Source organism: Capra hircus (assembly GCF_001704415.2).
Source record: "Capra hircus breed San Clemente chromosome X unlocalized genomic scaffold, ASM170441v1, whole genome shotgun sequence".
In the NCBI taxonomy this organism is placed as follows: domain Eukaryota; kingdom Metazoa; phylum Chordata; class Mammalia; order Artiodactyla; family Bovidae; genus Capra; species Capra hircus.
The window spans coordinates 32,535,106-32,562,652 of record NW_017189517.1 but is presented as its reverse complement, the minus strand read 5'-3'; the positions used below and the strand labels follow the sequence as shown (position 1 = coordinate 32,562,652).

The following is a 27,547-nucleotide window of genomic DNA, read 5'->3' as shown; positions in this document are numbered from 1 at the left end:
CTGTTTTTGTATGGTCCATGAACCAAGAATGGTTTTCTATTTTTAAGTGGCAGGGAAACATTAAAAGAACAATATGTTGTGACACATGAAAATTATATTCAATTTTCAGTGACCATAAGGTTTTGTGACATATTTAAATAGTTGCAACAGAGTCTGTGTGGCCTACATTCTTTAAAATATTTATTATCTGGCTCTTTACAGAGAAAATTTGCCAACCTTTGAAATAGATAATTGCTTCTCTCTCCTTATTAACTAAGTTGATCAAATTAGGTCTTAAAGTTCTGCCATCAGTGTAGCCTTTAATGTTTCGTATTCAACTCCTTGGACCTTGGTGGTGAGCCTAGGTATAGTTAATAATCTAGAATGAGATTAATACTTTGTAGAACACAATAAATTGCTAAAAATACAGTTGACCCTTGAACAACATGAAGGTTAGGGTCACTGATCCTCCAAGCGGTTGAAAATCCAGATATAATTTGTAGTCTGCCCTCAGTATTCCCAATTCCTTTGTATCCACAGTTCCACATGCTCAAATTCAACCAACCTCAGTATTTGTAGTACTATTGAAAAAAGTCTACATGAGTGGATCCCTGAAGTTCAAACCCATGTTGTTCAGGGGAAAACTGTATTGCTTTGAAGAAGCTGCATAGTGTTTCTTTTTCTTTTTTTTTTCTTTTCTTAAAAAATTGAAGTGTTATTTTCAAATTGAACCTTATTGGTGTATGACTAATTCTAAGATTACAACCTCCAAGTTTCCACTTATTTGTGTCTTAAAGCACAGAACTATTCTGGCAAAACTCCTTAAATTGACCACAGTAATAACCTGTTAAGAGTGATGGAAAGACCTTTCAGGACAGTGGTCCCTCACCTTTTTGTCACTAGGGACTGATTTCGTGGAAGACAGTTTTTCCGTGGACCGGGAGGGGAATGGTTTTGGGATGGTTCAAGCATGTTACATGTATTGTGCACTTTATTTTTATTATTACATCAGCTCCACCTCAGATCATTAGGCGTTAGATCCCAGAGGTTGGGGAACCCTGCTTCTGGACATTTTCCCTACAGATTTTATATTATAGGGATTGGTATCATTGTCAAAAACACTGTGGTAAAAACAAATTAGAAAATGAACTATTGTAAAACAGGAAAGGAACCAGTTCAGTTGAGCTTGAATCTTCATTTTCTTTTAATAGAACTTCAAAAATCTGATTATATGGAGTATGCTGGGAGACAGTACTATTTGGGAGACAAATGTCAGGTTAGTTTCTTCTTTAAAGAATCAGTAATTTGTTTTTCTGAGATTGTGGTTTTAGTCATTAATATGTGATTAACAAAACTAATTAATGTTTATGTTAGGTTTTAATTACAAACTTGTGATTATATGTAAAGTGTAAAGCTTTTTCAGCTTGTGCTGCCTCCATTGAGCTGGACTGGCAGTGTTTATTATCAGCTGCTTTAATAAGTAGATACTGAACTCCATTTCAGGAGAAGTATTTTTGCTTAGCAAAAGCCAGATCTGCTGATAGACTCAAGACTAGATGTGTTCTTACTGTCTCTTCCCCTCTTTCAGGTTCGCTTGGAATCAGGTGGAAGATATTATAATGCTCATATTCAGGAAGTTGGAAATGAAAACAGTTCAGTAACAGTCTTCATTGAAGAGCTGGCAGAAAAGTAAGAATATAATAATTTGTTCAATTAACTAAAATCTATGGCTCTTGATGCCTTTTTATAGTATTAAATTGAGAATTACCAGGATGCTAGTAAGAGAACAAAGTTATATCTGGTACTGGCCTAAGATGACTTATTTTGAATTGTAAAAGCATGTGATGAAGTATGAAATTTCAGTATGTCTATGCATACGTTTTGAAATCCTAGGTAATAGCCAACTTATTAGAAATAATAAGTACAACAAAATTCTGATATAAATTTATACTAATTTGAAAACTAGTTTGCTAACTGAGCCTCTGCCAATATCAAATTAGGGTAGTCCGTTCGTTCTCAAACTTTAACATACCCCAGAATTACATGGAGAACTTGTTAAAATTCAGATTGATGAGTCCTGTCCCCAAAGTTTGATTTAGGAAGTTTGTGGTGGCGTCCAAGACTTTGAACTTGTAATAAGTTCCAGGTGATACTAATGCTGTTGGTCCACTTTGAGAACCATTAAACTAGGCTGTGCTGCCCTAACAACCAGACTCTCAGCAAACTTAAGAAAGAGTTCATTTCTTTCTCATTTAGCATGTTCATAGTAGGTCAACAAAGGGGCCCAGGTTGACAAGGGCTCTATCCAGACATACGCTGCCATGATCACAGGCAGGTGGAAAATGAAATCTTGACAAACCATGTGCTGACTTTTAAAGCATATGCTCACATTCTACTGGCCAAAATACATTACATAATTAAGCCTAAAGTCAGTGGGGTGAGAAAATATAATCCTTCTCCAAGGAGAGGCAGCAATTATTTGTAAACTAGTCTACCACAATCTTTCCTACTTAATGTGATATGTGCTATAAACAGCTATACCTGTGGTGGATTCATGTTGATGTATGGCAAAACCAATACAATATGGTAAAGTAATTAACCTCCAATTAAAATAAATAAATTTATGTTAAAAAGACAGCTATGAATTTATACAAACTGCTCTTAGTTTTCTAATGTACAAAGAAAACTTCAATAAGGAGGCTAGGGGTCACAGGTTTAAGTAGAAAACACTTGAAAATGAAGCAGGAGAGATGTGTATAAAATGAGAATTGACTGTTTTGCAGTGGCTTCATGTTGTTATCTCTACCTTTAAGGCATGTTGTTCCACTAGTTGACTTAAAACCAGTTACCCAAGTGACACCTGTTCCTGCCTGGAATGCTATGCCCAGTAGGAAAGGAAGAAGTTACCAGAAAATTTCTGGGGGCTACATCCCAGAAATAGGTTTGTATACTAAAAGTTTCATTATTGTCCTCTTCTTGTACTTACCTACATTGCACTTATTTTTAAAGCTGTAACTTAAGTCTTATCCTGGTTTAGAGTTCCTCCTTTGACACTACTGAAGTTTTGGGATGGATAATACTTTGTTGTAGGGAGCTGTCCTATGCATTATAGGATGCTTGGCAGCATCCCTGGCCTCTGCTCACCAGATGCCAGCAGCATTCTTCTCCAAGTTATGAGAACCAAAAATGTCTCCAGACATTGCCAAATGTGCCACAAGGAGGGAAGGGGCAAAATTGTCCCTACCTGAGAACTGCTGTGTGGGTGACTTTGTTTAAGCTTAAGCTGGGGTGGACTTTAATCTCTAAAACTTGAAAAGATTTCTCAAAGAACTAGGAAAGCATCTCATGGAAGCAACCAGAGATATTAACAGGCATGATTTCTTGGATAATAGTAACATAGGAAATTGAATGACTGTTTTGATGACAAAAGTTGCCTGTACTAAAGACAGTGCTGAGATGTCCATCAATAACAGAAGTTACTTGTTCATTTTGCCCTTCCAAATGGAACACCTAGTACATCCTTTTTTTTTTCCTAGTACATCCTTTGAAAATACAGACATTTCTTCCCCTGTATTCATATGGATTTCCTAGAGAAACATCTGAGTGTTCTAGACATTTGTGGGATACCTTGGACCTTTTGCTTTGGTTATGAAGCTTATTGCTTACTGCTTTGTTTTCTTGAAAGCTATGTCAGAGATGGACATGAAGCAACGGAAGAAGATGTTCAAGAAAGTTAGAGGGAAAGAGGTTTATATGACTATGGCTTACAGCAGGGAAGAACCCCTTCTCCCACCCAGGCTTCAGCACAGTATGCATTATGGGCATGGCCCTCCAATGCACTACTCACAGACAGCTGGCAATGTTATGTCTAATGAACATTTTCATCCTCAACATTCATCTCAGAGACAAGGTCGGGGATATGGGATGCCCAGGTAGGTCTTAACTAACTTTGAAGATAATGTACATCTCTGTTTAGACATTGGAAATAATTCCGGGCAGAATTACGGTGGAACTTGGAAATATCTTAATAGTTTAGATTTCTCTTACAATCTCTACCTGAAGGGACATAGAGAATGGAAATGATGTATACTTAAATTCTTGGCAAACTTATGGAAGACTCGTATTCTCACAGTCTAGGAGAATATGGAGCAGTTGAAAACATGCTAGAAGATAGAATGCCATCAAGCTGACTGCCATGTGTATGGCACTGAATCTATCAATAATGAATAGGCCAAACCGTAATGGAAAAGAATAGGAAAAAAGAAAGAATGTGTATATATGTAGATATATATATATATATATATATATATATCTGAATCACTTTACAGCAGGAATTAATACAACATTGTAAATCAGCTATACTTCAATTAAAAACAATGGATAGGCCTAATGTCAGTAGTGAGGAAAGCAAAGCTCTTTCAATTTGATTGTTTTTAGGAAGATATGTTAATTCTGTTTAACTACAAAGACTGACTACTCAAGCAGCAGTAAAAAAAGAGTTCTGTTTTTTCCTCCCTATTCTTAGGGATTCATCTCGCTTTATAAACAGGCACAACATGGCAGGCCCTAAAGTCGGTTTTTACCCTGGTCCAGGTAAAAGGTGCTGCCAGAGCTATGATAACTTCTATAGATCTCGGTAAGTGAACTTTAAGTGTGGAAGGTTAGAGAAAATGAGTGAGTTTGACTTTATTGCTATGCAATAAATATATGGACTAATATTTTTAAAGTGTCAACATAGAGGCATTTGAACTAGTATTTAGAAATTTAGGAACAAGTTAGTATCATATTTTATCTTTTTATCCCCTTCTAATTCTGCAAACTTAAGTTCCTTTAGACGTAGTCACCGCCAGATGCATTGTATGAATAAGGAATGCCAATTTAGCTTTGCTCCAGAGAATGGACAAATGCCCAGGGGCTTGGAAGAAACCATTACATTTTATGAAGTTGAAGAAGGGGATGAAACTGCTTATCCAGCTTTACCTGTAAGTAGTTCAAAGTTTTACTCACAAAGCTATTTACTTTTTTATTTTTTTAAATGTAATGTGGATAAATTTTAGCTATTTTGCAAATTACCAAATAAAGCCCTTCCTAGAAAACATGAATTTTCATCTTAGAGCTTTTAAAAATTAGAGAGGGAATTTTTTAAGCTGTCCTTACATAAGAGGTGTCAGAGAAGGCAATGGCACCCCACTCCAGTACTCTTGCCTGAAAAATCCCATGGACAGAAGAGCCTAGGAGGCTACAGTCCACGGGGTCACAAAGAGTCAGACACGACTGAGCGACTTCACTTTTCACACATTGGGGAAGGAAATCACGACCCACTCCAGTGTTCTTGCCTGGAGAATCCCAGGGACGGGGGAGCGTGTTGGGCTGCCGTCTGTGCTGTTGCACAGAGTCAGACACGACTAAAGTGACTTAGCAGCAGCAACAGAAGAGGCTTAGAGGTGGACTTGCCTATATAAGTATGGGCTAAAATTTTGTTTTCCTGATCATTACTTCCTCGCATATTTTTGATTCTGAAGTACATTTTAAATATTTGTAGCTTTTTCTCTGACTATATAGGGGCATTGTGTTTGTGTGTATCTCTTTGGTACAGAATCATGGAGGGCCCTCTACAATGGTTCCTGCTTCTTCGAGATACTGTGTTGCAAGGCGAGGACATAGCTCAGGAAAACAGCCTTTGAATTCAGAGGAGGGTGATGGCCAGAGTGACAGTGGTGAGTCAGTTACAGTTCAATATTTTTTATTTATTTATTTATTTTTATGTTATTGTATTTTAATTATTATCATTTTTTTTAACTTTACAATATTGTATTGGTTTTGCCATACATCAACATGAATCCGCCACGGGTGTACACGAGTTTCCCATCCTGAACCCCCCTCCCACCTCCCTCCTCATACCATCCCTCTGGGTCATCCCAGTGCACCAGCCCCAAGCATTCTGTATCCTGCATTGAACCTGGACTGGCAATTCATTTCTTGTATGATATTATACATGTTTCAATGCCATTCTCCCAAATCATCCCACCCTCTCCCTCTCCCACAGAGTCCAAAAGACTGTTCTATACATCTGTTTCTCTTTTGCTATCTCGCATACAGGGTTATTGTTACCATCTTTCTAAATTCCATATATATGCGTTAGTATACTGTATTGGTATTTTTCTTTCTGGCTTACCTCACTGTGTGTAATTGGCTCCAGTTTCATCCACCTCATTAGAACTGATTCAAATGTATTCTTTTTAATGGCCGAGTAATACTCCATTGTGGATATGTACCACAGCTTTCTTATCCATTCATCTGCTGAGGGACATCTAGGTTGCTTCCATATCCTGGCTATTAGAAACAGTGCTGCGATGAACATTGGGGTACACGTGTCTCTTTCAATTCTGGTTTCCTTGGTGTGTATGCCCAGCAGTGGGATTGCTGGGTCATATAGCAGTTCTATTTCCAGTTTTTGAAGGAATCTTCACACTGTTCTCCATAGTGGCTGTACTAATTTGCATTCCTACCAACAGTGTAAGAGGGTTCCCTTTTCTCCACACCCTCTCCAGCATTTATTGCTTGTAGACTTTTGGATAGCAGCCATTCTGACTGGCGTGAAATGGTACCTCATTGTGGTTTTGATTTGCATTTCTCTGACAATGACTGATGTTGAGCATCTTTTCATGTGTTTGTTAGCCATCTGTATGTCTTCTTTGGAGAAATGTCTATTTAGTTCTTTGGCCCATATTTTGATTGGGTCGTTTATTTTTCTGGAATTGAGCTGCAGGAGTTGCTTGTATATTTTTGATATTAGTTGTCATGCTTCCTTTGCTATTATTTTCTCCCATTCTGAATGCTGTCTTTTCAACTTTTGTAGTTTCCTGTGTTGTGCAGAAGCTTTTAATCTTAATTAGGTCCCATTTGTTTCGTTTTTCTTTTATTTCCAATATTCTGGGAAGTGGGACATAGAGGATCCTGCTGTGATTTATGTCGGAGAGTGTTTTTTTAAAAAGATGATTCTTGTGGTATGAGCACAACAGGGATAAAGTTTTGGTTTGGAAAGGGTCCCACTCCGTTCTGGCAGCTCATTTTGAAAGTTATCAGTTCTTGTATCAGAGCTTGCTAGGTTTTCAAGATGTCTTGATATTTTTCAGAAAGACAGACTTCTATTTCTGTGAGGTCACTACATTGTTAAAATATTCAGTTCTCTGATAGGTCTTCAGTGAGTTTTGATTTGGTGAGATTTCAGTATTGGAAATATCTATTCTTATTAGTAAGGAACTGTGTATGTTGTCCATACCATTTGTATAATTACTTTAGATTTTCCCGTGATTGTTATTTTACAAGACTGCTATGAAATAATTTCTTTTCCTGAAGAAATCTATTTGATCTATGAACATTACTATTCATTGAGTTCTAATGGCCATATGCTGTACTAAGCAATTATATTTAAAATTTAATATAATACTTTGTCCCTCTGAGGAATGTGTATCTTTGTTCTATATATGAGGAAATTGAGATTCAAAGGGAAAATGACCTAGCTAAAATCATATACTTGGTAAATGGCAGAGATTTGATTATTTATAACAGCTTTACTTAGATATAACTTACACATTTGTACACTTCACCTAACATGTACAATTCAGTGTTTAAAGTGAAAATGGTGGCTTTCAGTATAGTCATGAAGTTGCATAAATTATCGCAATCAATTTTAGAAAAAGAAACCCTGTACCCATTAGTGGCCTTCCCTAGTGGCTCAGCTGTTAAAGAATACACCTACAGTGTGGGAGACCTGGGTTCGATCCCTGGGTTAGAAAGATCCCCTGGAGAAGGGAAAGGCTACCCATTCCAGTATTCTGGCCTGGAGAATTCCATGGACTGTACAGTCCATGGGGTCCAAAGAGTCGGACATGACTGAACAACTTTCACTTCACTAGTGGCTCAGACAGTAGAGGATCTGCCAGCGATGCAGGAGACCTGGGTTCGATTCCTGGGTTGGGAAGATCCCCTGGAGGAGGGAATGGAAACCCACTCCAGTATTCTTGCCTGGAGAGTTCCATGGACAGAGGAGCCTGAGAGGCCACAGCCTAGGGAGTCATAGAGAATCAGACACGACTGAGCAACTAACACTTTTACCTATTAGTGGTCATTCCCATTATCCCCCCAGCATCCCCTTCCCTGCTACCAGTCATAGGTAGCCATCAGTCTGCTTTCTGTCTTAATGGATTTGTCTGTTCTTGATATTTCACATAAAAGGATTCATGTAATATATGGTCCTTTGTGACTGGCAGAGATCAGTTTTGAACTTGGTTTTATCTGACTTTAAAGTATATATATGTGTATATATACACACACCGTTAATAGTTGTTAGGAGTGCCTTGCATCGTGAAATGTGCTTTTTTTTTTAAACTGTTTTTCTGTAAAATGATATATGCCTACTGAAACACTTCTGGAGGAATTGGGTGGATTAAGGAGGTATGAGGTCTGAATGATTTGACTTACTGGTCAGCGTCTTTTCTTGTTATATTCTTCTTGCTGCTATTTATGATGAAGAAAATAGATATTTTTAAGAATTTAATGAAGACAAAATATCTAGAGCAAGAATGATCTTTGAAGAATTTGTACATGTATGTGTATGACTGTGCTTATGTATGCGTATTCTTGGCTCTTTTACTCAGGATGACCCTTTGTCTATTTCTTTTAGTGTGGTGGGTACATTCAGATGTACTGTTCACCTATAGTGGCATATTTAGAGTAACCAAGTATTTTTTCTCACATTAAATCCTGTTTTCTGGAGGAGCTGCTTGCATGTGTATTTGATAAGTGACATGTTTAAGAATCAAATCCACTTTTGACCTTTGGGGTTTTATTTGGTGGAAAGCGGTCCAACTGAAGGTTGATTTTCTCTGAATTTCAACGATATAGCAGTCTTAGAGAAAAGTACTTCAGTCCTCTAAGCCATCTTCTGACAACAAACTGATTTTCAATGTATTATATACCTGTATCAGGCTGAAAAATAGATGAGGTATGACATATTCCTTTAATGTTCACCTAAGCAACCTATTGGTTATTATAGTCACATTACTTTATAATCACCATTTCCTATATGTCAAGCATAATGCTATGTTCTTTTCACCCCCTATGAGCTAGGTACTATTATCCCTGTTTTATAGTGAAGAAATGAAGACACAGAAATTAAATAACCTGCCTAAAGTGATACAGTTATTCAAGATTCAAATCTAGACAGTCCTAGCTCCAGAGCCAGTGAAGTTAATCACCATAATCTACTGCCAGAATTGGACAGAGCTGAGTTTTTCACGTCTGCCCGAACTCTTAAGAAGCAAGGAAATTTTCAAAGGAGAAATTTGTACTGTTTATAGCCAGTCTGACTAATAATCTGTTGACTATTATGAAAGCTTTAAATCACTTGTTTCAAGGATGTGTACATTTTAGTTTTGAACATGTACCCATAAAACCTGAGAAAAAGCAAGTGCTGGCCATCTGATGCTGCTGAGCAAAAAGCTCTACATAAATGCACTTTTTCTGTCTTTTTTTTTAGGGGGATATCATGAAGAATATATTTATCCTCCAGGTCAGTGAGATCTGATATTCATTATTTATAAAATTTTGAACTATAAAATAATATTCATTATTGTACTTTGGTTATATCTTCTAGAACCAGACTATGACACTTCAGGTGTTTATAGCACAGCTGAATCTACTGCAAACTTGGTAGGTATTTAATTATAGTCACAAACACATATAGCTCCTGTGTACTAAAGCACTGTTCTAAGAGATATGCACTTAAATGTGTTTAAGTCAGAACAGTCCTATGAGATATTAGGGTATCATTCTGATTTTGTAGATGAAGAAATTGAGACCCAGAAATTAGCTCAACTAAAATCACATTTTTCTGGAAATTATCCTAGATGTTCCTAATATGTGTTGATACAAGAGGAAATTTGAACATTGGCAGTGATGATTTTTTTTAGAGGATTTTGTCATGGGTCATTAATCTCAGGTATTTAATTGAGGAAGAGTTTATTTCTGGGTTATGCTACTTGCATAGTGGAGGTCTTTAGGAGGGCTCTGCTTAGGGGCTTAGGCTGATGGAAGGAAGTTCCATACATGATTGGTAAGACAGGAAACAAAAGGTAGTGAATGGTGCGCTGGCTCTTATAGCTTCCACGTGGAGGTGACACGTATTACTTACTTTTCCATTTCTTTTTCATTGGACTGAGCATGTTTCCCTTGAGACTCTTAACTTCTCTGTGCCTGGAAGTCAAAAACTTGGAAATATTTTAATAACACTAAGGATTACAACATTTAACCAAACTCCCTCATACGGACCAATTACTTCCTTCCACGTCAAAGGAGGCAACCCCAAAATCTACTTCAGTGTGATTAAACTCAGAGCCCAGGATTTCTGAAAAATGTGTAGTACTCTTTGTATAGGGTCTAGATGTAGTTCCTCTTGATCTGGAGGCCTAAAACCAGAGATATAAAGTTATTTACCCCCTACATACCCAATTTACAGTGGTAGACCAGGGACTAAAAACTTGCAATTGAAATTCCCATCAGATCCAGGGAGAATGGGAGAAACAGTTACTGGCCTGTAGCATTTCTGACATCATGCTGGACAGACATTTTGAGGGCCCCCATCCTGGGCATTGGGACTGTTCCCTGGAGAAGCTCCCTGGTTAATTGTTTACTGGGGCTCTTGATTATGCCACAGCCCTTCCTTCCTTGGCCGTGTTTGAAACAGGCATTGGAGAATAATCCTTGTTGGCAGCTGAGCAGCTTCCTCACACTGCTTCTTAACTCATAGGAAATTGAGAGCCCAAGGCTGGTTTTAATCTTAATTGGATAGTTTTAGTTCTGCTCATGGTTTCTTTGGCTGTGTGATTAATTTATTGTACAGCTTCTCTGATTCCTTCCTGTTAGTTTCATGTGCCAGTAGCCATACTGACATTAGATTTGCTATAATTCTTTGCATTCTTATTCCTTTCATGGCTCAGTGCGTAAAGAATACGCCCACAATGCAGGAGACACAGGTTCAATGCTGGGTTGGGAAGATCCCCTGGAGGAGGAAATGGCAACCCACTCCAGTATTCTTGCCTGGAAAATCCCATGGACAGAGGAACCTGGTGGACTACAGTACATGGGTCACAAAGAGTCGGACATGGCTGAGCGACAAAGACACACATTCTTATCCCTGTTTCTCTACTTGAGTGCAAATACCTTGAGCTTATCAATCATTGATAGAAGAGTCATAACTTTTGAATACTTTCCCCATGAGCCATTTTGTCCAAATGCAAGGACTAACTGGATGTTATATCCTTAATTGTACTCCTGGTTTGAGATACCTTAGTGCAGTCATATTTTAATGATTTGAGTCTTGCTTCAAGGCCAGCTTTTAACTTCTCTTTGTTGTTCAAAATAGTTATCAATTTTATCTTTTACAGTTTTGAGTTGAAGCAGTTAGTTACCTTTTAAAACCCTAAAAGCCCCAGTATTCAAGAATTCTATTCCCTTTTATTCCTGCCTACAAACTACTTTTCCTTACACATCTTAAAATACCTTGCTAAAATCTGACAGCAGTAATCAAAACAAAAAACTAATGTTCTGTTTCCTAAACCTCTTCCCTTAAGAGCTACAAGTCATAATCTTCTCAAGTCAAGTTTCTGTTATAGCAGCACCCTAATTTTAGTTACCAGTTACTGTTTTGGTCAAGCTAAGTTATGCTGTGGCAGCAATCCCCCAAAATCTCAGCAGCTTAACACAGTTGTTCTTACTAATGTTATAGGAACAGTGCAGGTTGGTAGCAGGCTTTTGTTCATCAGAGTCACTCAAGAACCCAAGCTGATGGACCATGTACTTTCATAGTCATCTTGGCAGAGCTGAAGATAAGGAAATTAAACACTGGGTATCAATATTTCTGCTCATATGTCATTGTCCAAACAAGCCACAAGGCCATACCTAACTAGATGCGGCCAGGAAGAGCAACATACCCTAGGAGGAGAATTGGAATATCTGTGAAGAAGTTGAATGACTACCTTCTGTTCTCTGTGATTAATTTAAACTTTGATAGATAGCTTCATGTACTTAATTTTTGTTTTTACTGTTTAGGCGATACATCTTAGGAAGGTAAAGAAAACTGTGATATATAATTCTCTTCCCATTATTTCTCCTTCCCTTCCTTTGTTCCTGCTAGAGAAATAGTTTTTCCCCTCCCTCTGTCATTACTATTCTCAGTATTACATGCTTTTTTTTCCCCACTCTTTTTATACCATTTCTTGAAATAGCCGCCCAAGTTGAAAAGGCAAGTGAAAATCTCACCTTCAGGGATGATAGTAGACATTTTCTTTTTGTGTGTTTAATTTCATTTGTTACATCTTCCTTTTTGCTCTGAACTTAGTTTATCATACATCCCCAGTAGATTTCAGTCTCTTCATGGTGTGTCCTGCTCCCAACCCCAAGTCACCAAGTTTCTAAGTAATTTTTCCACAGCATTCTGAGAGGAGAAGAGCTCTGCAGAACTTAAAGATTTCCAGGCACAGACTCTTCTTCTAACCACAGCATTTATTATTCTTACTTTCATGCCTAAGTATCACCTAAATCCTTCCCTAGAAATGTTTGGAATTCACACTGGGCCTTCTGAGCCAGGGCTGAGTTCACTTTTGGCAGGTATTTGGTTTGCACTTGGGGCTTCCCCAGACCAGAGTTCGATCCCTGGGTCAGGAAGATCCCCTGGAGAAAGGAATGGCAGCCCATTCCAGTATTCTTGCCTGGAGAATTCTGTGGATTAGGCTACAGTCTATGGGGTGGCAAAGAGTTGGACACGACTGAGTGACTAACGGTTTTACTTTGTGCTGTACTTAAAACCAAACTTTTGAAATGTTCACTCTTCAGGTCCACGTTAAGTTGTGCTTGTCTTTGTCACATTGTGGTTTCCTCTTGTTTTCTGTAATTACTTCCCCTGATTTCTTCTGTTTTCTTACTATGAGTACCAGTTTCTGCTGCTAATTTATTTTCCTGTCATGACAATCTGTCATGCATAATCCTGAGTCCTTTAAAATCATTTTTGCTTTCACAAAGACAAGGTCTTGAACCAAAGGAGAATGATGTTTAGGTTATACTACATCCTGCTTGTAGGATGCATCTGACCAGTTATCCACCCTTGTTCCAAGCTGTATCTTTAGATGGACTTCTTTCTTTTAGCAACACTGTTGCTGGTGCTCCTGATTTTGAGGTTTTTATGGCAAGAGAGGACACTGAGAAAGTGTTTAAATTACAGTCCTCTGTTACATTTTAGTATCTGCATTGCGACTAGACTTGGATATGATCAAGATTTCTACAGTAGGAAATATTAGATTAGTGCAAAAGTAATTGCGGTTTTTTTTGTATTGTTGAAATTTGCCTTTGTACTGGAATACATTCTTAAATAAATGTGGTTGTGTTATACATTATTTTAATATGCATTTCTCAGTTTTTTTTCCTAATGACTTGTTATGTGCAGTTTGTTTTTTATTTTAGACTGTGGAAATGGTGTTAGACAAAAAGTAAATTTGAGTGATTTTCTTATTTGAGTTCAAAATGGATTGTAAAGCAGCAGAGACAACTCGCAACAACAATGTATTTGACCCAGGAACTGCTAACGACCATACAGTGCAGTGGTGGTTCAACAAGTTTTGCAAAGTAGTTGGGAGCCTTCAAGATGAGGAGTATAGTGGCCCGCCATCAGAAGTTGACAAGAACCAATTGAGAGCAGTCATTGAAGCTGATCCTCTTACAACAATCCAAGAAGTTGCTGAAGAACTCAGTGTCAACCATTCTGTGGTCATTTGGCATTTGAAGTAAATTGGAAAGGTGAAAAAGCTTGATAAGTGGGTGCTTCATGAGCTGATCTGAAATTTTAAAAAAATCATTGGAAGTGTCATCTTACTCTGTGCAACAACAGCAAACCATTTCTTGATTGGATTGTGATATGTAATGAAAAGTGGATTTTGTATAACTGGCGATGACCAGCTCAGTGGTTGGAACAATAAGGAACTCCAAAGCACTCCCCAAAGCCAAACTTGCACCAAGAAAAGGTCATGGTCACTGTTTGGTGGTCTGCTGCCAGTCTGATACACTATAATTTTATGAATCCTTGCGAAACCATTACATCTGAGAAGTATGCTCAGAAAATCAATTAGATGCACTGCAAACTGCAATGCCTGCAGCTGGCATCAGTCAACAGAAGGGGTTGCATTCTCCACGACAGCACCCAACCACATGTTGCACAACCAGCACTTCAAAAGTTGAACGAATTGGGCTATGAAGCTTTACCTCATCTCCCATACTCACCTGACCTCTTGCTGACTGACTACCACTTCTTCAAGCATATCGACAATGTTTTGCAGGGAGAACACTTCCACAACCAGTAGGATGCAGAAAGTGTTTTCCAGAGTTTGTCAAATTCCAAAGCATAGATTTTTTACGCTGAAAGAATAAGCAACCTTATTTCTCATTGGCCAAAATGTGTTGATTGTAATGGTTCCTATTTTTATTAATAAAGATGTGTCTGAGCCTACTTACAATGATTTAAAATTCACAGTCTGAAACCGCAATTACATCTGCACCAACCTAATAGAACAGTCACCTTAGTCGGGCACTAGAGTGATGCCTTTTGGAGTGTTATCATAGTAGTTACTTCCAAATCTGAATACTTTTAGCACAGATCAGTTTCACTTAATATTAGGAGATATTAAAACAAAGCAGATCTTTTATTGGTATATTGTTTAATTTCTTGATTTCCCCATATTTGTATTTGTGTATTCATTAAAGTCTCTTCAGGCTAGAAGACCATGTTCTATGCCTCCTCAGGACACAGTTACCTCATACAACTACCCCCAGAAGGTAATCTTTTTTTTTTTATTTTGCAGTTAGTTGAAGTGGCCTGAGCAGAGGAAAATGAATTTTTTCTTTTTATTCTCTTTTCCCTTCATCATACTTCAAAGAAGCTGCTTATATTCATATTTTAAGTATTCTTGTACTTCCTGGTGCCTGGCACAGTATTTAGTAAATTTATTAACAAATTGATCATCTACTGTTTCAGACACTTTTCTACCTGCTGACACTAAACTATTCATAGTCTCTCTACTCTGAACCTCTTATATAATGAATAAGTTAATGTCAGTTACCTGTCAAGTCTGTGTCATTTCCTGAAAATTAAAATGTAAAGCTTTCCTATAGAATGGGGAGCTGGCATCAAAAAGGTAGCTGAAACCATAGGAGTTAGTAAGATCATCCTGGGAAAAGGAAGAGATTGAGAAGAACTTCTAGAACAGAGCCTATCACCATTTAAAAATGGGTAGGGAAGGAATAGCCAAGGAGGGAGGAAAGCAGGAGAATGTATTATGGAAGTCCAGGAAAAAAATATTTCAATGAATAGTCGTGTCAGTTGCTGCCAAGCAGTCAAGCAACATAAGGACTAAAAAGAGTCTACTATGACTTGTTGTCATGGAAATCATTGTGACTTTGAATATAATTTCTGAGAACCAGAGAGGGTAGCAACCACATTGCAATGGGTAATAAGAAAATGGAGACTGCAAGTAAGGATGGTATTCATGAAGAAGAAGCTATTATCATTTGTTGAACATCTCTCTGTGCCCAGCCCTGTATTGGGTGCTGTGGCCTAATCAGAAAAACAAATTGCAATCTTATGGAGTTTTTTTTTTTAAAAAAAAGCAAAGAACACTTTTTTTTTAAAGTGTATTTGTATGGGGAAATATATATGCATATTAAAAATGCAATATAAATTTCTGGATAATATTCAAGAAACCCAGAGGTTATTTGTTTGTTAAGAGAGGAGCTAAGCAGATAGAAGACAGGGGTTGGAGGGAAATTTTTCATTGTATATACAAGTTTATACTTGGTTTTTGAATAATAATGTATTACCTTTCCAGAAAAATATTTAAAAAGTAAAGCTCTCAAAGTAATCTGGGATCTTCTAAAAGAAATAACCTTCCTGTATTAGGTTTACATGAATATTGACTTCTTGGTGTTATCAGAATACTATTTCCTGAAATTTAGGATCAGATAAGAGACTAATATTATTTGAGAAACCAAACTTAAGAGTTCTAAAATTTCTTCAACACTTACAGGTGATGGTAAATTCTGCAGCAGTTGCAGCTTCCTGTGCCAATAATGTTCCAGCTCCAGCCTTACCTAACTGTGCAGCTGCTAATCAAGCTAGTAGTACCACTTCAGTTTCCTCACAGAATGCTATACAGCCTCTGTTTGTATCTCCACCTACACAAGGCAGGCCAGGTAGGTTATTAGTGGTTGCTTAATTTGGAAGCCTCTTTTTCTATTCAGGGACATGCACATACAGCAATTCTAGTGATTAGATAAAATTACTTGAATCTCCAGTATTAAGTTTGTTTAACCTACTAATAATGTATGTTCTTTAGTTGAGGAATCCATGAGATTTGAGAGGGCTTCAATTTTTTTCCTTGTAAATTTGACTTTGATATGATTTCATAGCTATCATTTTGCTACCCCATTGAAAATTTAGAGTACTTGTACTAGTTTTTCAAAATTTGAGTTAAGTTTTATTATACTAAAATTAAGGTAGAGGTGTTTCACACTCTTACAGAATGAAAAGTTTGGCTCTAGAATTTAAGAGATCTAAGTTAGAATCTTTGTTTTACAACTTACTAGCTATGTAACTTTGGACAAGTTATTGAATCTTTCTTACCTGTAAACTTGGAGCTACTCATAGTACCAGTTTATGAAGTTGTTGTAAAATTTCATTGAGTTAATATAGCTTAAAATTCTCAAGAGAATTCTGGAAAAGTGGTGGCAACCGCAGCATAGCTTTTCAGTCTGTGTCACCAAATAAAAATGGAAATAGCAAAACCAGAACCCATTGGACAATGCTTAACAACAAAACTAGGTGATAAGGTCTCCCCATGAACCTTAAAATTTAAGCAGGTAGGGACAAACCACCAGGCACGAGACCTGCATGCTGTCAGGGTCTATATGGGAGCAAGAAGACAGAAGCACCGGGGATGTTGTCTGATGAACCTGAGAACAGAAGAACCCTGAAAGAGCTAATAAGAATTCACTGAAAAGTGGGGCAGCCAATTTGGAAGGAGCAGCTAGGGCTGGAAAGGGATTTGACCTCTCCAGTACTCGGTGAGTGCTTTGGGTACACGGTAAAGGGACTGAAGGGCTTGGAACAGTTTGGCCCCTAAGAGCTCTCAAAACTGACCTTGGCAGGACTACCTTTTGGGATAGTATTCCTCACTGGGGAGAAACTCCTGGGAGTAGAATCAGAACTGATGAGGACAGGGTAAAGAGCAAGTCCAGACTGAAGTTGTGGAGAACAGAGCCAAGGAATACTAGAAAGTAGTCATATTTTAAGCACTATATAAAAAGCAATTGAGAGTCATATGAAGTTAGGAGAGCTTTCTTGTATTCCATCTCCTTTCAGAGTTTGTGAAAAATAATTTCACATAAAAATGAATGAAAGAAAAGCCCTACATAAACATATACAGAGCTGTTTTAAGGGGAAAATGATGATATCCCTGTAGACAGTAAAAGCATGTCATACATGTGTACATTAAACAGAACTTAACAACTATTTCAAAATGAGATAAAGACATTAATAAAATAATACAAAATATTAAAACATAAATCAGGATTAGAAAAATTCAGGGGAGGTGAAAGAACTCAGAAAAGTATTAGAAATGGAAGAAAGTCATTTTGGTAATGAAGACTAAACTACAAAGAACATGACTGATTATATACAATAGATAATGCTTTAAGAGAAAGATGTAAAAGAGGGGTAAATCTAAAATGAAAAAAAAAAAAAAGACTCAAAAGTGACATATTGAAGTTAGGCAAAGGATATCCAGCACTGATAGAAGGTCTGAAGAAGAAAACCAACGTAAGGGAAAAGAGTACTAAAATCTACAATTCAGAAAATTTTCCTGACATTAAAAAAAACTTTAGAACCACATACTGAAACAGCACTCAGCATAACTGAGATTACTGAGCCAGAACAACCAACACCAGCATATTCTAGTAAAACAACTGGACTTAAAGAAAGTGCTTTGTTTATCTAGATAAAAGAGCCTATGGAGTATAAAGGAAATAAAATGATATCCAACTTTGACAGCAGTGCTTCAGCTAGAAGAAAATGGAGTGACATTTAATGAAATGATATGTGAACCAAAGATTTTATATCCAACCAAACATTTTCAGGCTTAAAGGGTAATATATAAGAATTCAGAGAATATTGTTCTCATGAGTACTTCTTGAAAAATCTACTAAAGATACGCTTTCAAGCAAGGTAATCACTACCCACATAGGACACTTTATTAATAATAATTACTATTAAGTAAAATAAATCTTCAGTTGCTCAGTCACACTAACCACATACCAAGTGCTCAAAGCCACATGTGGCTAGTGCACTGTATTGGACAGTGCAGATACAGAATATTTCTGTCAAGGAAAGTTTTACTGGATGGACAAAGTATTAAAGAATGAATTTTGACTTTTAGACCACCAAAACAGAGACATCAACATAAGACTTGATTGTGAATATTAAATATGTATTTACACAAAATAAAGGCTGAGAGGTTGATGATACACTATGTAAAAGCCTTATGTTTGAACAATGTAGATATAGTATAGCTATTTTTAAAAACAGAATTGAGAGACAATATGCCAGACATTTTTTAATGCTTTCAATAAACACATTGTTTTATATAGCAATCTATACTTACTTGTTTTTCAGAGACTATAATGTCAGCTACAATACATAAGTATGGGATATTCCAATTTTATTCCCTGTGTCCTTGCACTCCAGGTCTCAGTATGGAAGAAAGTTAATACAGATATATACTAAAAAGGCTAAGGAAAAACTTTTATGGTATTGTATCACATTTCAATTGGAAATATCAATATGAACTTGAAGTATTTTAGCTTTAAATTTATTTCCTAGCTCTGTCTACTGAAAAGGCCTAGAAACAATGAGTATCTTTAGCATTCAGTTTGTGGCACTGAAATACCATTTCTCACTTCAAAGCAAATAGCTTTGTGGAGAAATTTCTGCTTCCAGGTTTGGGCAGGAAATGTTCAAGATGAGCCTGGATCATCTTGTCATGCTAGATGTCAAGGAAGCTACCAAAGAGTACTGGGATCATATCAAAAGGACTCAAGAGCCATTTTAGAGAGGTTCTCACTAGCCAGAGATGCAACAGTTTGAGCTTGAATAATGATCATTGTAATAGGTTGGGACATATCAAATATATTTAAAAGTTCCTGATGATATTTTAGAAATTGATTCCCTTGTGATTAACAGATATAAATAGCTATACATAAAATAGATGAAAAAAAAAGGATTTACTGTATAGCACAGGGAACTCTATTCAATATCTTATAATAACATATAATAGAAAATAATCTGAAATATGTATATATAACTAAAAAAATTGGTTCTCAAGAGGATATGAAATAATTTTGCTTTCTTGAAAACTGGACAATATAGTGAAAGAATCAAGTATTTATCCTACCTTTCTTATATGAACTTTCCTACTGGGATAACCAAATAGTAGATGAGAGGAAGTATTTCTATATATACTGATCAGTAAAAAAAAGAAGTGGCAAAATATGCTCATCTTGCAGTCCTTACTGACTGAATGGACTCACATTAAACAGCAATAATTGTTAAGACTGCAAAGATAGTGAGACGTTACCTATAGACTATTAAAGGAATCAATCTTGAGTCTGATCTAGTCTTCTGGATCTAGTTGCCTATTTACAGGAAAGACAAGAACATGTTGAAATGCACAGTGAGTATGTAATCAGCAAAATCTAGACTGGGAAACTCAACAAGTCGAGGGTTCCTTGAAAGAAAAATTGAAAGGAAATGACAGGGATGGAAAAAGGACCAAGAGATTGAAAGATATGCAGGATCTCAATTTATAAAAACTTCCTTAGGGATGCATATTTGGGTGACAAAATGCTTAAAAATACAAAGTGATTACTATGAAAGCCAGGATAATGATTGATTATGGTGGGGTAAGAGAGTGGTTGTGGCTTCCCAGCTGACACTAGTGGTAAAGAACCCACCTGCCAATGCAGGAGATGCCAGAAACAAGGGTTTGATCCCTGGGTGGGGAAGATAACCTGGAGGAGAGCATGGCAACCCCCTCCAGTATTCCTGCCTGGAGAATCCCATGGTCAGAGGAGCCTGGCAGGCTACAGTCCATAGGGTTGCAAAGAATCAGACATGACTGAAGCAAGTAGGCATACAGCACTCAAGACTGTGGTGATTGTGATAGAGTGCATGGAATGTTTCTGAAATGGCTGGCAGACTTTTCTTTCTTAATCTGGATAGTGTCCACTTGAAACGAATTTGTTGGATTTGTTTTCTATATCTGTTTTATTTATAATGTAAAAATTGTGTGCTTAGCCAGTGCCTCGAACAAAACATTCTCTATATGTGTGTGTGTGTGTGTGTGTGTGTGTATATATATATGTGTGTGTGTGTTCATTAATGTTCTCAGAAATTTTCCATTGAAAGTGTTAATGTAGACACTGTGGGTTTTTTTTACTTTGTGCTAATAATTGTTGGGCTTCCCAGGTGGCTCTAATGGTAAAGAACCTGCCTGTCAATGCAGGAGGCTTAAGAGCTGCAGGTTCAACCCCTGGGTCAGGAAGATCCTCTAGAGAAGGGCATGGCAACCCACTCCAGTGTTCTTGCTTGGAGAATCCCATAGACAGAGGAGTCTGGCAAGCTACAGTCCATGGCATTGCACAGAGTCAGACACGAATGAAGCAACTTAGCAGACATGCATGCTAATAATAGTAAGGGAAAGTGTTGGCTATCTGCTTCTAGCAGATGTCTGAGCTTAAAAAACAAGTGATATATGAATCAAACGTTGTAATACCCCATTTATGTAGAATAATTGAAAACTATTCTGTAAATTCCAGATTTGTGTTTTTTGTCGGTCAGTCAGTCAGTTCAGTTGCTCAGTCATGTCCGACTCTTTGTGACCCCATGAATCACAGCACGCCAGGCCTCCCTGTCCATCACCAACTCCCTGAGTTCACTCAAACTCATGTCTATCGAGTTGGTGATGCCATCAAGCCATCTCATCCTCTGTCATCCCCTTCTCCTCCTGCCCCCAATCCCTCCCAGCATCAGAGTCTTTTCTAATAAGTCAACTCTTCGCATGAGGTAGCCAAAGTATTGGAATTTCAGCTTCAGCATCAGTCCTTCCAATGAACACCCAGGACTGATCTCCTTTAGAATGGACTGGTTGGATCTCCTTGCAGTCCAAGGGACTCTCAAGAGTCTTCTCCAACACCACAGTTCAAAAGCATCAATTCTTTGGTGCTCAGCTTTCTTCACAGTCCAACTCTCACATCCGTACATGACCACAGGAAAAACCATAGCCTTGACTAGATGGACCTTTGTTGGCAAAGTAATGTCTCCACTTTTCAATATGCTGTCGAGGTTGGTCATAGCTTCCCTTCCAAGGAGTAAGCGTCTTTTAATTTCATGGCTGCAGTCACCATCTGCAGTGATTTTGGAGCCCCCCAAAATAAAGTCTGACCCTGTTTCCACTGTTTCCCCATCTATTTCCCATGAAGTGATGGGGCTAGATGCCATGATCTTCGTTTTCTGAATGTTGAGCTTTAAGCCAACTTTTTCACTCTCCTCATTCACTTTCATCAAGAGGCTTTTTAGTTCCTCTTCACTTTGCATTTCTAAAAAGGTATGCTGCCTTTGTTTTACTTTTTTTGTGTCTCTTGTGAACCTCAGCTATAACTCTAATAGGTAATGAGTGCTTTTTAGTTGTTCTTTATCATTCCTGTCAGTCCTCTAGATAAAATTCATGTTTTCCCTTGTTCTTCACGTGTGTCTGTCTGGCAGCCCCATCCCATCTTCGTTTAAGTTACTTCTTACCTGCCAGGTAACTAGATGCTATGATTGCTTTTATTATGAGTGTCTTCATAGGCATTAAATCCTGTTAACTGATTTTTTTGGTAACTGTCTCCAAGTATTTTGCCAGGGCCAGAACTAGTGACTCACTTGCTTTGGGTGCAAAATTTAAGGGAGTGTTAAAAAAACACATAGCGATCAAGATAAATAACACTTTAATGCACTATATGAAAAAAGATTAATGCAAAAAAAAGAATCCTTGATACACAAAGTATCAGAAATTTTTAAAAAGACAAGAACTCTTGGCCAGACTTAGGATGAGGTGAGTGAGGCAGTCACTCTTGGTGTCATGCAAGTGCAAGCTTGGATCCTGTCTTTTAGAATTTTGTTATTTTATTCATCATGGATTGTTTTTTATTTTAATTTGGTGGCCCTTTAAATTTTGTACCTCACTGCACTTTGGTCCTGGCCCTGCCCATTGATCTCTAGAGAATCCAAATCTTCATGTTCTCTTCTGAAATGTCCTGAAGCAGCCTGCAGCTGCTTGGACAAGTAAATAAACTTTCTGAATGCACTTCATTGGTCTTCATTCACATTTTAGAAAAGTTTGCTTCCATTTTTCTGGATCCCTTCTTTGAACTATACCTGTTAAGCCTCTTTGGAGCCCCAGTAAATCTGTGGATGAGATACTCATGCATCTCTAGAGCAACTGAAAGTTTTAAAAGTTCTTTCTTATGGAGTATATTATAATATGCATTTTAAAATAAAGGTGAGTTCAGACAAAATAACCACCAAATTTCTTCTATCCTTGATTCTCTCAGGCCCATGAGAACTTATTTAGCTACTTGTATGTCTAGTAGTTGGTTTTTACCTGGTAATCATAATCACTTATACTTTTTTTAGCTAATTGAACTCATTTCAGTTGCTTTTTTTTGAAAAAAATATGGTGTTATTTGAGTGCTAATCTAGAAGAAATGAGTGAGGCTTTGTTGAAGCCATTATTTTATAGAAAGCAAACCATAAAGTCCTTAGAGCATTTGGAGATGTTCTAAAAATTAAATTCCTCTTCTAAAACTATAAAAGTGGAGATTTCTACATGCATGACAAAACTCCAAAATCAAAAGTTATTTGAACAATTTTTTAAAATGTACTGTTTAATTTAGATACAGTAAACTTCATTTTTGGTGCCCTGTTCTATGAGTTTTAACAATGCATTGTACAACCACCACCAAAACCAAGAGAGAACAGTTTCATTGCCCCCAAAAGAGTTAGTTATCAAGTTTTAATCACCCCAGCTGTATAGAGGTTATATTGTTGTTGTTGTTAAGTCGCTAGGTCCTGTCCAAATCTTTGTGACCCTATGGACTGCAGCATGCCAGGCTTCCCTGTCCTTCACTATCTCCCAGAGTTTGCTCTAATCAATGTCCATTGAATCAGTGATCCTATCTAACCATCTTATCCTCTGCCACCCTCCTTTCCTTTTGCCTTCCGTCTTTCCCTGCATCAGGGACTTTTCCAGTGAGTTGGCTCTTTGCATCAGGTGGCAAAAGAACTGGAGCTTCAGCCTCAGTCCTTCCAATGAATATTCAGGGTTGATTTCCTTTAGGATTGACTGGTTTGATCTCCTTGCTGTCCAAGGGACTCTTGGGAGTCTTCTCCAGCACCACAGTTCAAAAGCATCAATTCTTTGGTGCTCAGCCTTCTGTATCATCCAACTCTTAACATCCATACATGACTACTGGAAAAACCATAGGTTTGACTAAATGAACCTTTGTTGGCAAAGTGACGTCTCTGCTTTTTTAATATGCTGTCTATATTTGTTAATAGCTTTTCTTCCAAGGAACAAGCGTCTTTTAATTTCATGGTTGTACTCACCATTCACAGTGATTTTGGAGTCAAAGAAAGATCTCTCACCGTTTCCATTTTTCCCCATCTATTTGCCATGAAATGATGGGACTGAATTCCTTGGTCTTAGTGTTTTGAATGTTGAGTTTTAAGCAAGCTTTTTCACTCTCCTCTTTAACCCTTCCCTAGAGGCTCTTCAAGCTTCCCCAGTGGCTCAGATGGTAAAGTGTCTGCCCGCAATGCGGAAGACCTAGGTTTGATGCCTGGGTTGGGAAGATCCCCAGAGAAGGAAATGGCGACCCACTCCACTACTCTTGCCTGCAAAATCCCATGGACGGAGGAGCCTGATGGGCTACAGTCCATGGGGTCGCAGAGTCAGACGTGACTGAGTAACTTCACTCACTCACTCATCTGCATATCTGAGGTTCTTGATATTTCTCCCAGTAATCTTGATTCCTGCTTGTGATTCATCCCAGCCAGCATTTCACTTGACGTGCTCCACATATAAGTTATATAAACAAGGTGACAGTATACAGCCTTGTCTTTCTCCTTTCCCGAGTTTGAACCAGTCCATGGTTCATGTAAGGTTCTGACTATTGCTTCTTGACCCACATACAGGTTTCTCAGGAGACAGATAAGGTGGTCTGGTATTCCCATCTCTTAAGTATTTTCCACAGTTGTGATTCACACATTCAAGGATTTAGTGTAGTCAGTGAAGCAGAAGTAGATGTTTTTCTGGAACTCTGTTGCTTTCTCCATTATCCAGTGAATGTTGGCAATTTGATATCTGGTTCCCCTGCCTCTTTGAAACCCAACTTGCACATCTCACTTCACATACTCCTGAAGCCTAGCTTGAAGGATTTTGAGCATAACCTTGCTAGCATGTGAAATGAACACAGTTGTTCTATGGTTTGAACATTCTTTGGCATTGCCTTTCTTTGGGATTGGAATGAAAACTGACCTTTTCCAGTCCTATGGCCACTGCTGAGTTTTTCAAATTTGCTGGCATATTGAGTGCAGCACTTTCACAGCATCATCTTTTAGGATTTGAAATAGCTCAGGTGGAATTCCATCACCTCCACTAACTTTGTTTGTAGTAATGCTTCCTAAGGCCCACTTGACTTCACACTGCAGGATATCTGGCTCTAGGTGAGGGACTACACTATCGTGGTTATACAAGTCCTTAAGACCTTTTTTTATAGCTCTTCTCTGTATTATTGCCACCTCTTCTTAATCTCTTCTGCTTCTGTTAGGTCCTGTTTCTGTCAGGAAACTGTTTACGTCCTTTATTGTGCCCATCCTTGCATGAACTATTCCTATGATATCTCCGGTTTTCTTGAAGAGATCTCAGTCTTTCCTATTTTGTTGTTTTCATCTACTACTTTGCATTGTTCATTTAAGAAGGCCTTCTTATCTCTCCTTGCTATACTATGGAACACTGCATTCAGTTGGATATATCTTTCCCTTTCTCCCTTGCTTTTTGCTTCTCTTCTTTCCTCAGCTATCTGTAAAGCCTCCTCAGACAGCCATTTTCCTTTCTTCCATTTCTTTTTTCTTTGGGATGGTTTTTGTCACTGCCTCCTGTGCAATGTAGCCTCCGTTCATAATTCTTTGGGCACTCTTGTCTACCAGATCTAATCCCTTGAATCTATTCATCACCTCCACTGTATAATCATAAGGGACTTGATTTAGGTATTATTTGAATGGCCTAGTGGTTTTCCTTTCTTCAGTTTAATCCTGAATTTTTCAATAAGCAGTTCATGATCTGAGCTACAGTCAGTTCCAAGTCTTATTTTTGCTGAATATGTAGAGCATCTCCATTTTCAACTGCAAAGAATATAATCAGTCTGATTTTGGTATTGACCATTTGGTGATGTTCATGTGTAGAGTCATCTCTTGTGTTGTTAGAAAAGGTTGTTTGCTATGACCAGTGTGTTCTCTTGACAAAACTCTGTTAGCCTTTGCCCTGCTTCATTTTATACTTCAAGGCCAAACTTGCCTGTTAACACCAGCTATCTCTTGACTTCCTACTTTTGCATTGCAGTCTTCCATGATGAAAAGGACACCTGTTTTTGGTGTTAGTTCTAGAAGGTCCTACAGGGATTACTTCTGATCCTTGGCCTTAAATTCCTTTTGCTAAATTACCAGAATAACAATTTCAGCTTATGTGGACAACACTTATACTAAATTAAGTGTTCTAAAACTCTGAATTTAAACCTTTATTGACTACTGAGCCTAAACTTTCTATAGTTCTGAGGGTTAAAATTATAATACAGGTAACACAGTGATATGGAAAAGGCGATGGCACCCCACTCCAGTACTCTTGCCTGGAAAATCCCATGGACGGAGGAGCCTGATAGGCTGCAGTCCATGGGGTCACGAAGAGTTGGACATGACTGAGCGACTTCACTTTCATGCATTGGAGAAGGAAATGGCAACCCACTCCAGTGTTCTTGCCTGGAGAATTCCAGGGATGGGGGAGCCTGGTGGGCTGCCATCTTTGGGGTCGCACAGAGTCAGATACGACTGAAGCGACTTAGCAGCAGCAGCAACACAGTGATAAAATTTAGTACTTAAATTTCTAAGTCAGCTAAGATGTTCAATTAAACTTGAAAGGTTGTATCAATAATCTTTCAAAAAAATTTAACAGATTTATCTAACATAGTATATATATATGGAGATATTTATTTTTACTAGGTTGGAGCTTCATTGTTTACTTTATCATCATAGGGGAATGTATTGATATTTAAACAAAATTGTATTTAAATTTCTTATGTCAAAAACTGTGAAACTCCTAAATGAATCTTGTTTTTAAACTATAGTAACAGTTACAGAAAATTAAAGAAAATAAGGTGGTTTCATGTAGCCTGTTTTAGATTCTGTAGGTCATCACAAATGGAACTGTTATGATTTAGAGTTCTCTATATTCCTCTGATACTACCAAGTAGAAATCTTCAAGGATTGCTTAAATTTGTAATCTGTGCAATTTAGCCTCTCCTATTAGTGTCTACATCTTATGATTTTGCAGATGGTTGAAAACATCCTTAACTTTGTATTAAGCTAAGTAAAATTTTTGCCTTAATAGTATTTATGTACCTGTTTAAAATCTTAGTAGTCAAACCTTGTAGCCTCCAGTTTTCATTTTTCCTTTTAATGTCAAGTAATTTCCTTAACTCACAATAATCTATATTGAACTCATTTTCAGTTGGCATGTCTAAAAGAATATGGACAGTTTACCTTCTGAGTTTTTGTTTTTAAGTCAAACCATAAGACTTAGAGAGTTGCTTGTTGGAATTGAGAACACAAAAGACAGATGAGCTACTGCTTATAAGGTGTTACAGTTGTGGCATCCCTACTTCGTTTGTTTCTTTTGTAGTGATTGCTTCACCATCGTATCCATACCTCTCTGCTCCTATTCCTGCTGCTGCTGCCCCTCTACCACCTCCACCTCCTCCATTACCACCACCAACTCCTCCTTCTCCTCTTGAGGTAGGAGAGGCTTCAAACTTAGCACTGCCACCTCCACCTTATTCCTGTGATCCAAGTGGCAGTGATCTGCCTCAAGGTAAGTAGATTTCGACAGTTAGGTGAGGGTTATTTAGGTCTGTTTTTCTCTTTTTAATTTTAGAGCATATCTCTCTTTGGTTGATCAATGAGGGTAGGGTGGGGGGACCAAAAGGAAACTGAGAGCAGTGCTGGGGAAATGACTAAGGAAAGGAGCAACTGAAAGCTGAGAATATCTTTTGCATCATCGAGAAGAGGATGATTGAGCTGACTCATGCTGCCCTAAAGAAG

General features: G+C 37.8%; 1 protein-coding gene across 6 annotated transcripts in view; it reads left to right on the top strand.

Annotated features, from left to right (window-relative positions):
- LOC102184887 (putative bifunctional UDP-N-acetylglucosamine transferase and deubiquitinase ALG13) overlaps positions 1-27,547 on the top strand; it is a 72,986-nt gene that overhangs the window by 33,580 nt on the left and 11,859 nt on the right. For 3 of the 6 annotated variants that reach the window (XM_013976219.2, XM_013976220.2, XM_013976215.2), the window contains exons 10-21: positions 1,191-1,255; positions 1,568-1,668; positions 2,793-2,920; positions 3,665-3,911; positions 4,505-4,615; positions 4,805-4,961; positions 5,576-5,696; positions 9,521-9,553; positions 9,638-9,693; positions 14,791-14,862; positions 16,110-16,275; positions 27,129-27,317. In XM_013976219.2, coding sequence (XP_013831673.1) covers positions 1,191-1,255; positions 1,568-1,668; positions 2,793-2,920; positions 3,665-3,911; positions 4,505-4,615; positions 4,805-4,961; positions 5,576-5,696; positions 9,521-9,553; positions 9,638-9,693; positions 14,791-14,862; positions 16,110-16,275; positions 27,129-27,317 — 1,446 coding nt within the window. The remainder of the gene's footprint in view (positions 1-1,190; positions 1,256-1,567; positions 1,669-2,792; positions 2,921-3,664; positions 3,912-4,504; positions 4,616-4,804; positions 4,962-5,575; positions 5,697-9,520; positions 9,554-9,637; positions 9,694-14,790; positions 14,863-16,109; positions 16,276-27,128; positions 27,318-27,547) is intronic. The other 3 variants (XM_013976216.2, XM_013976217.2, XM_013976218.2) reach the window with 3 other exon arrangements.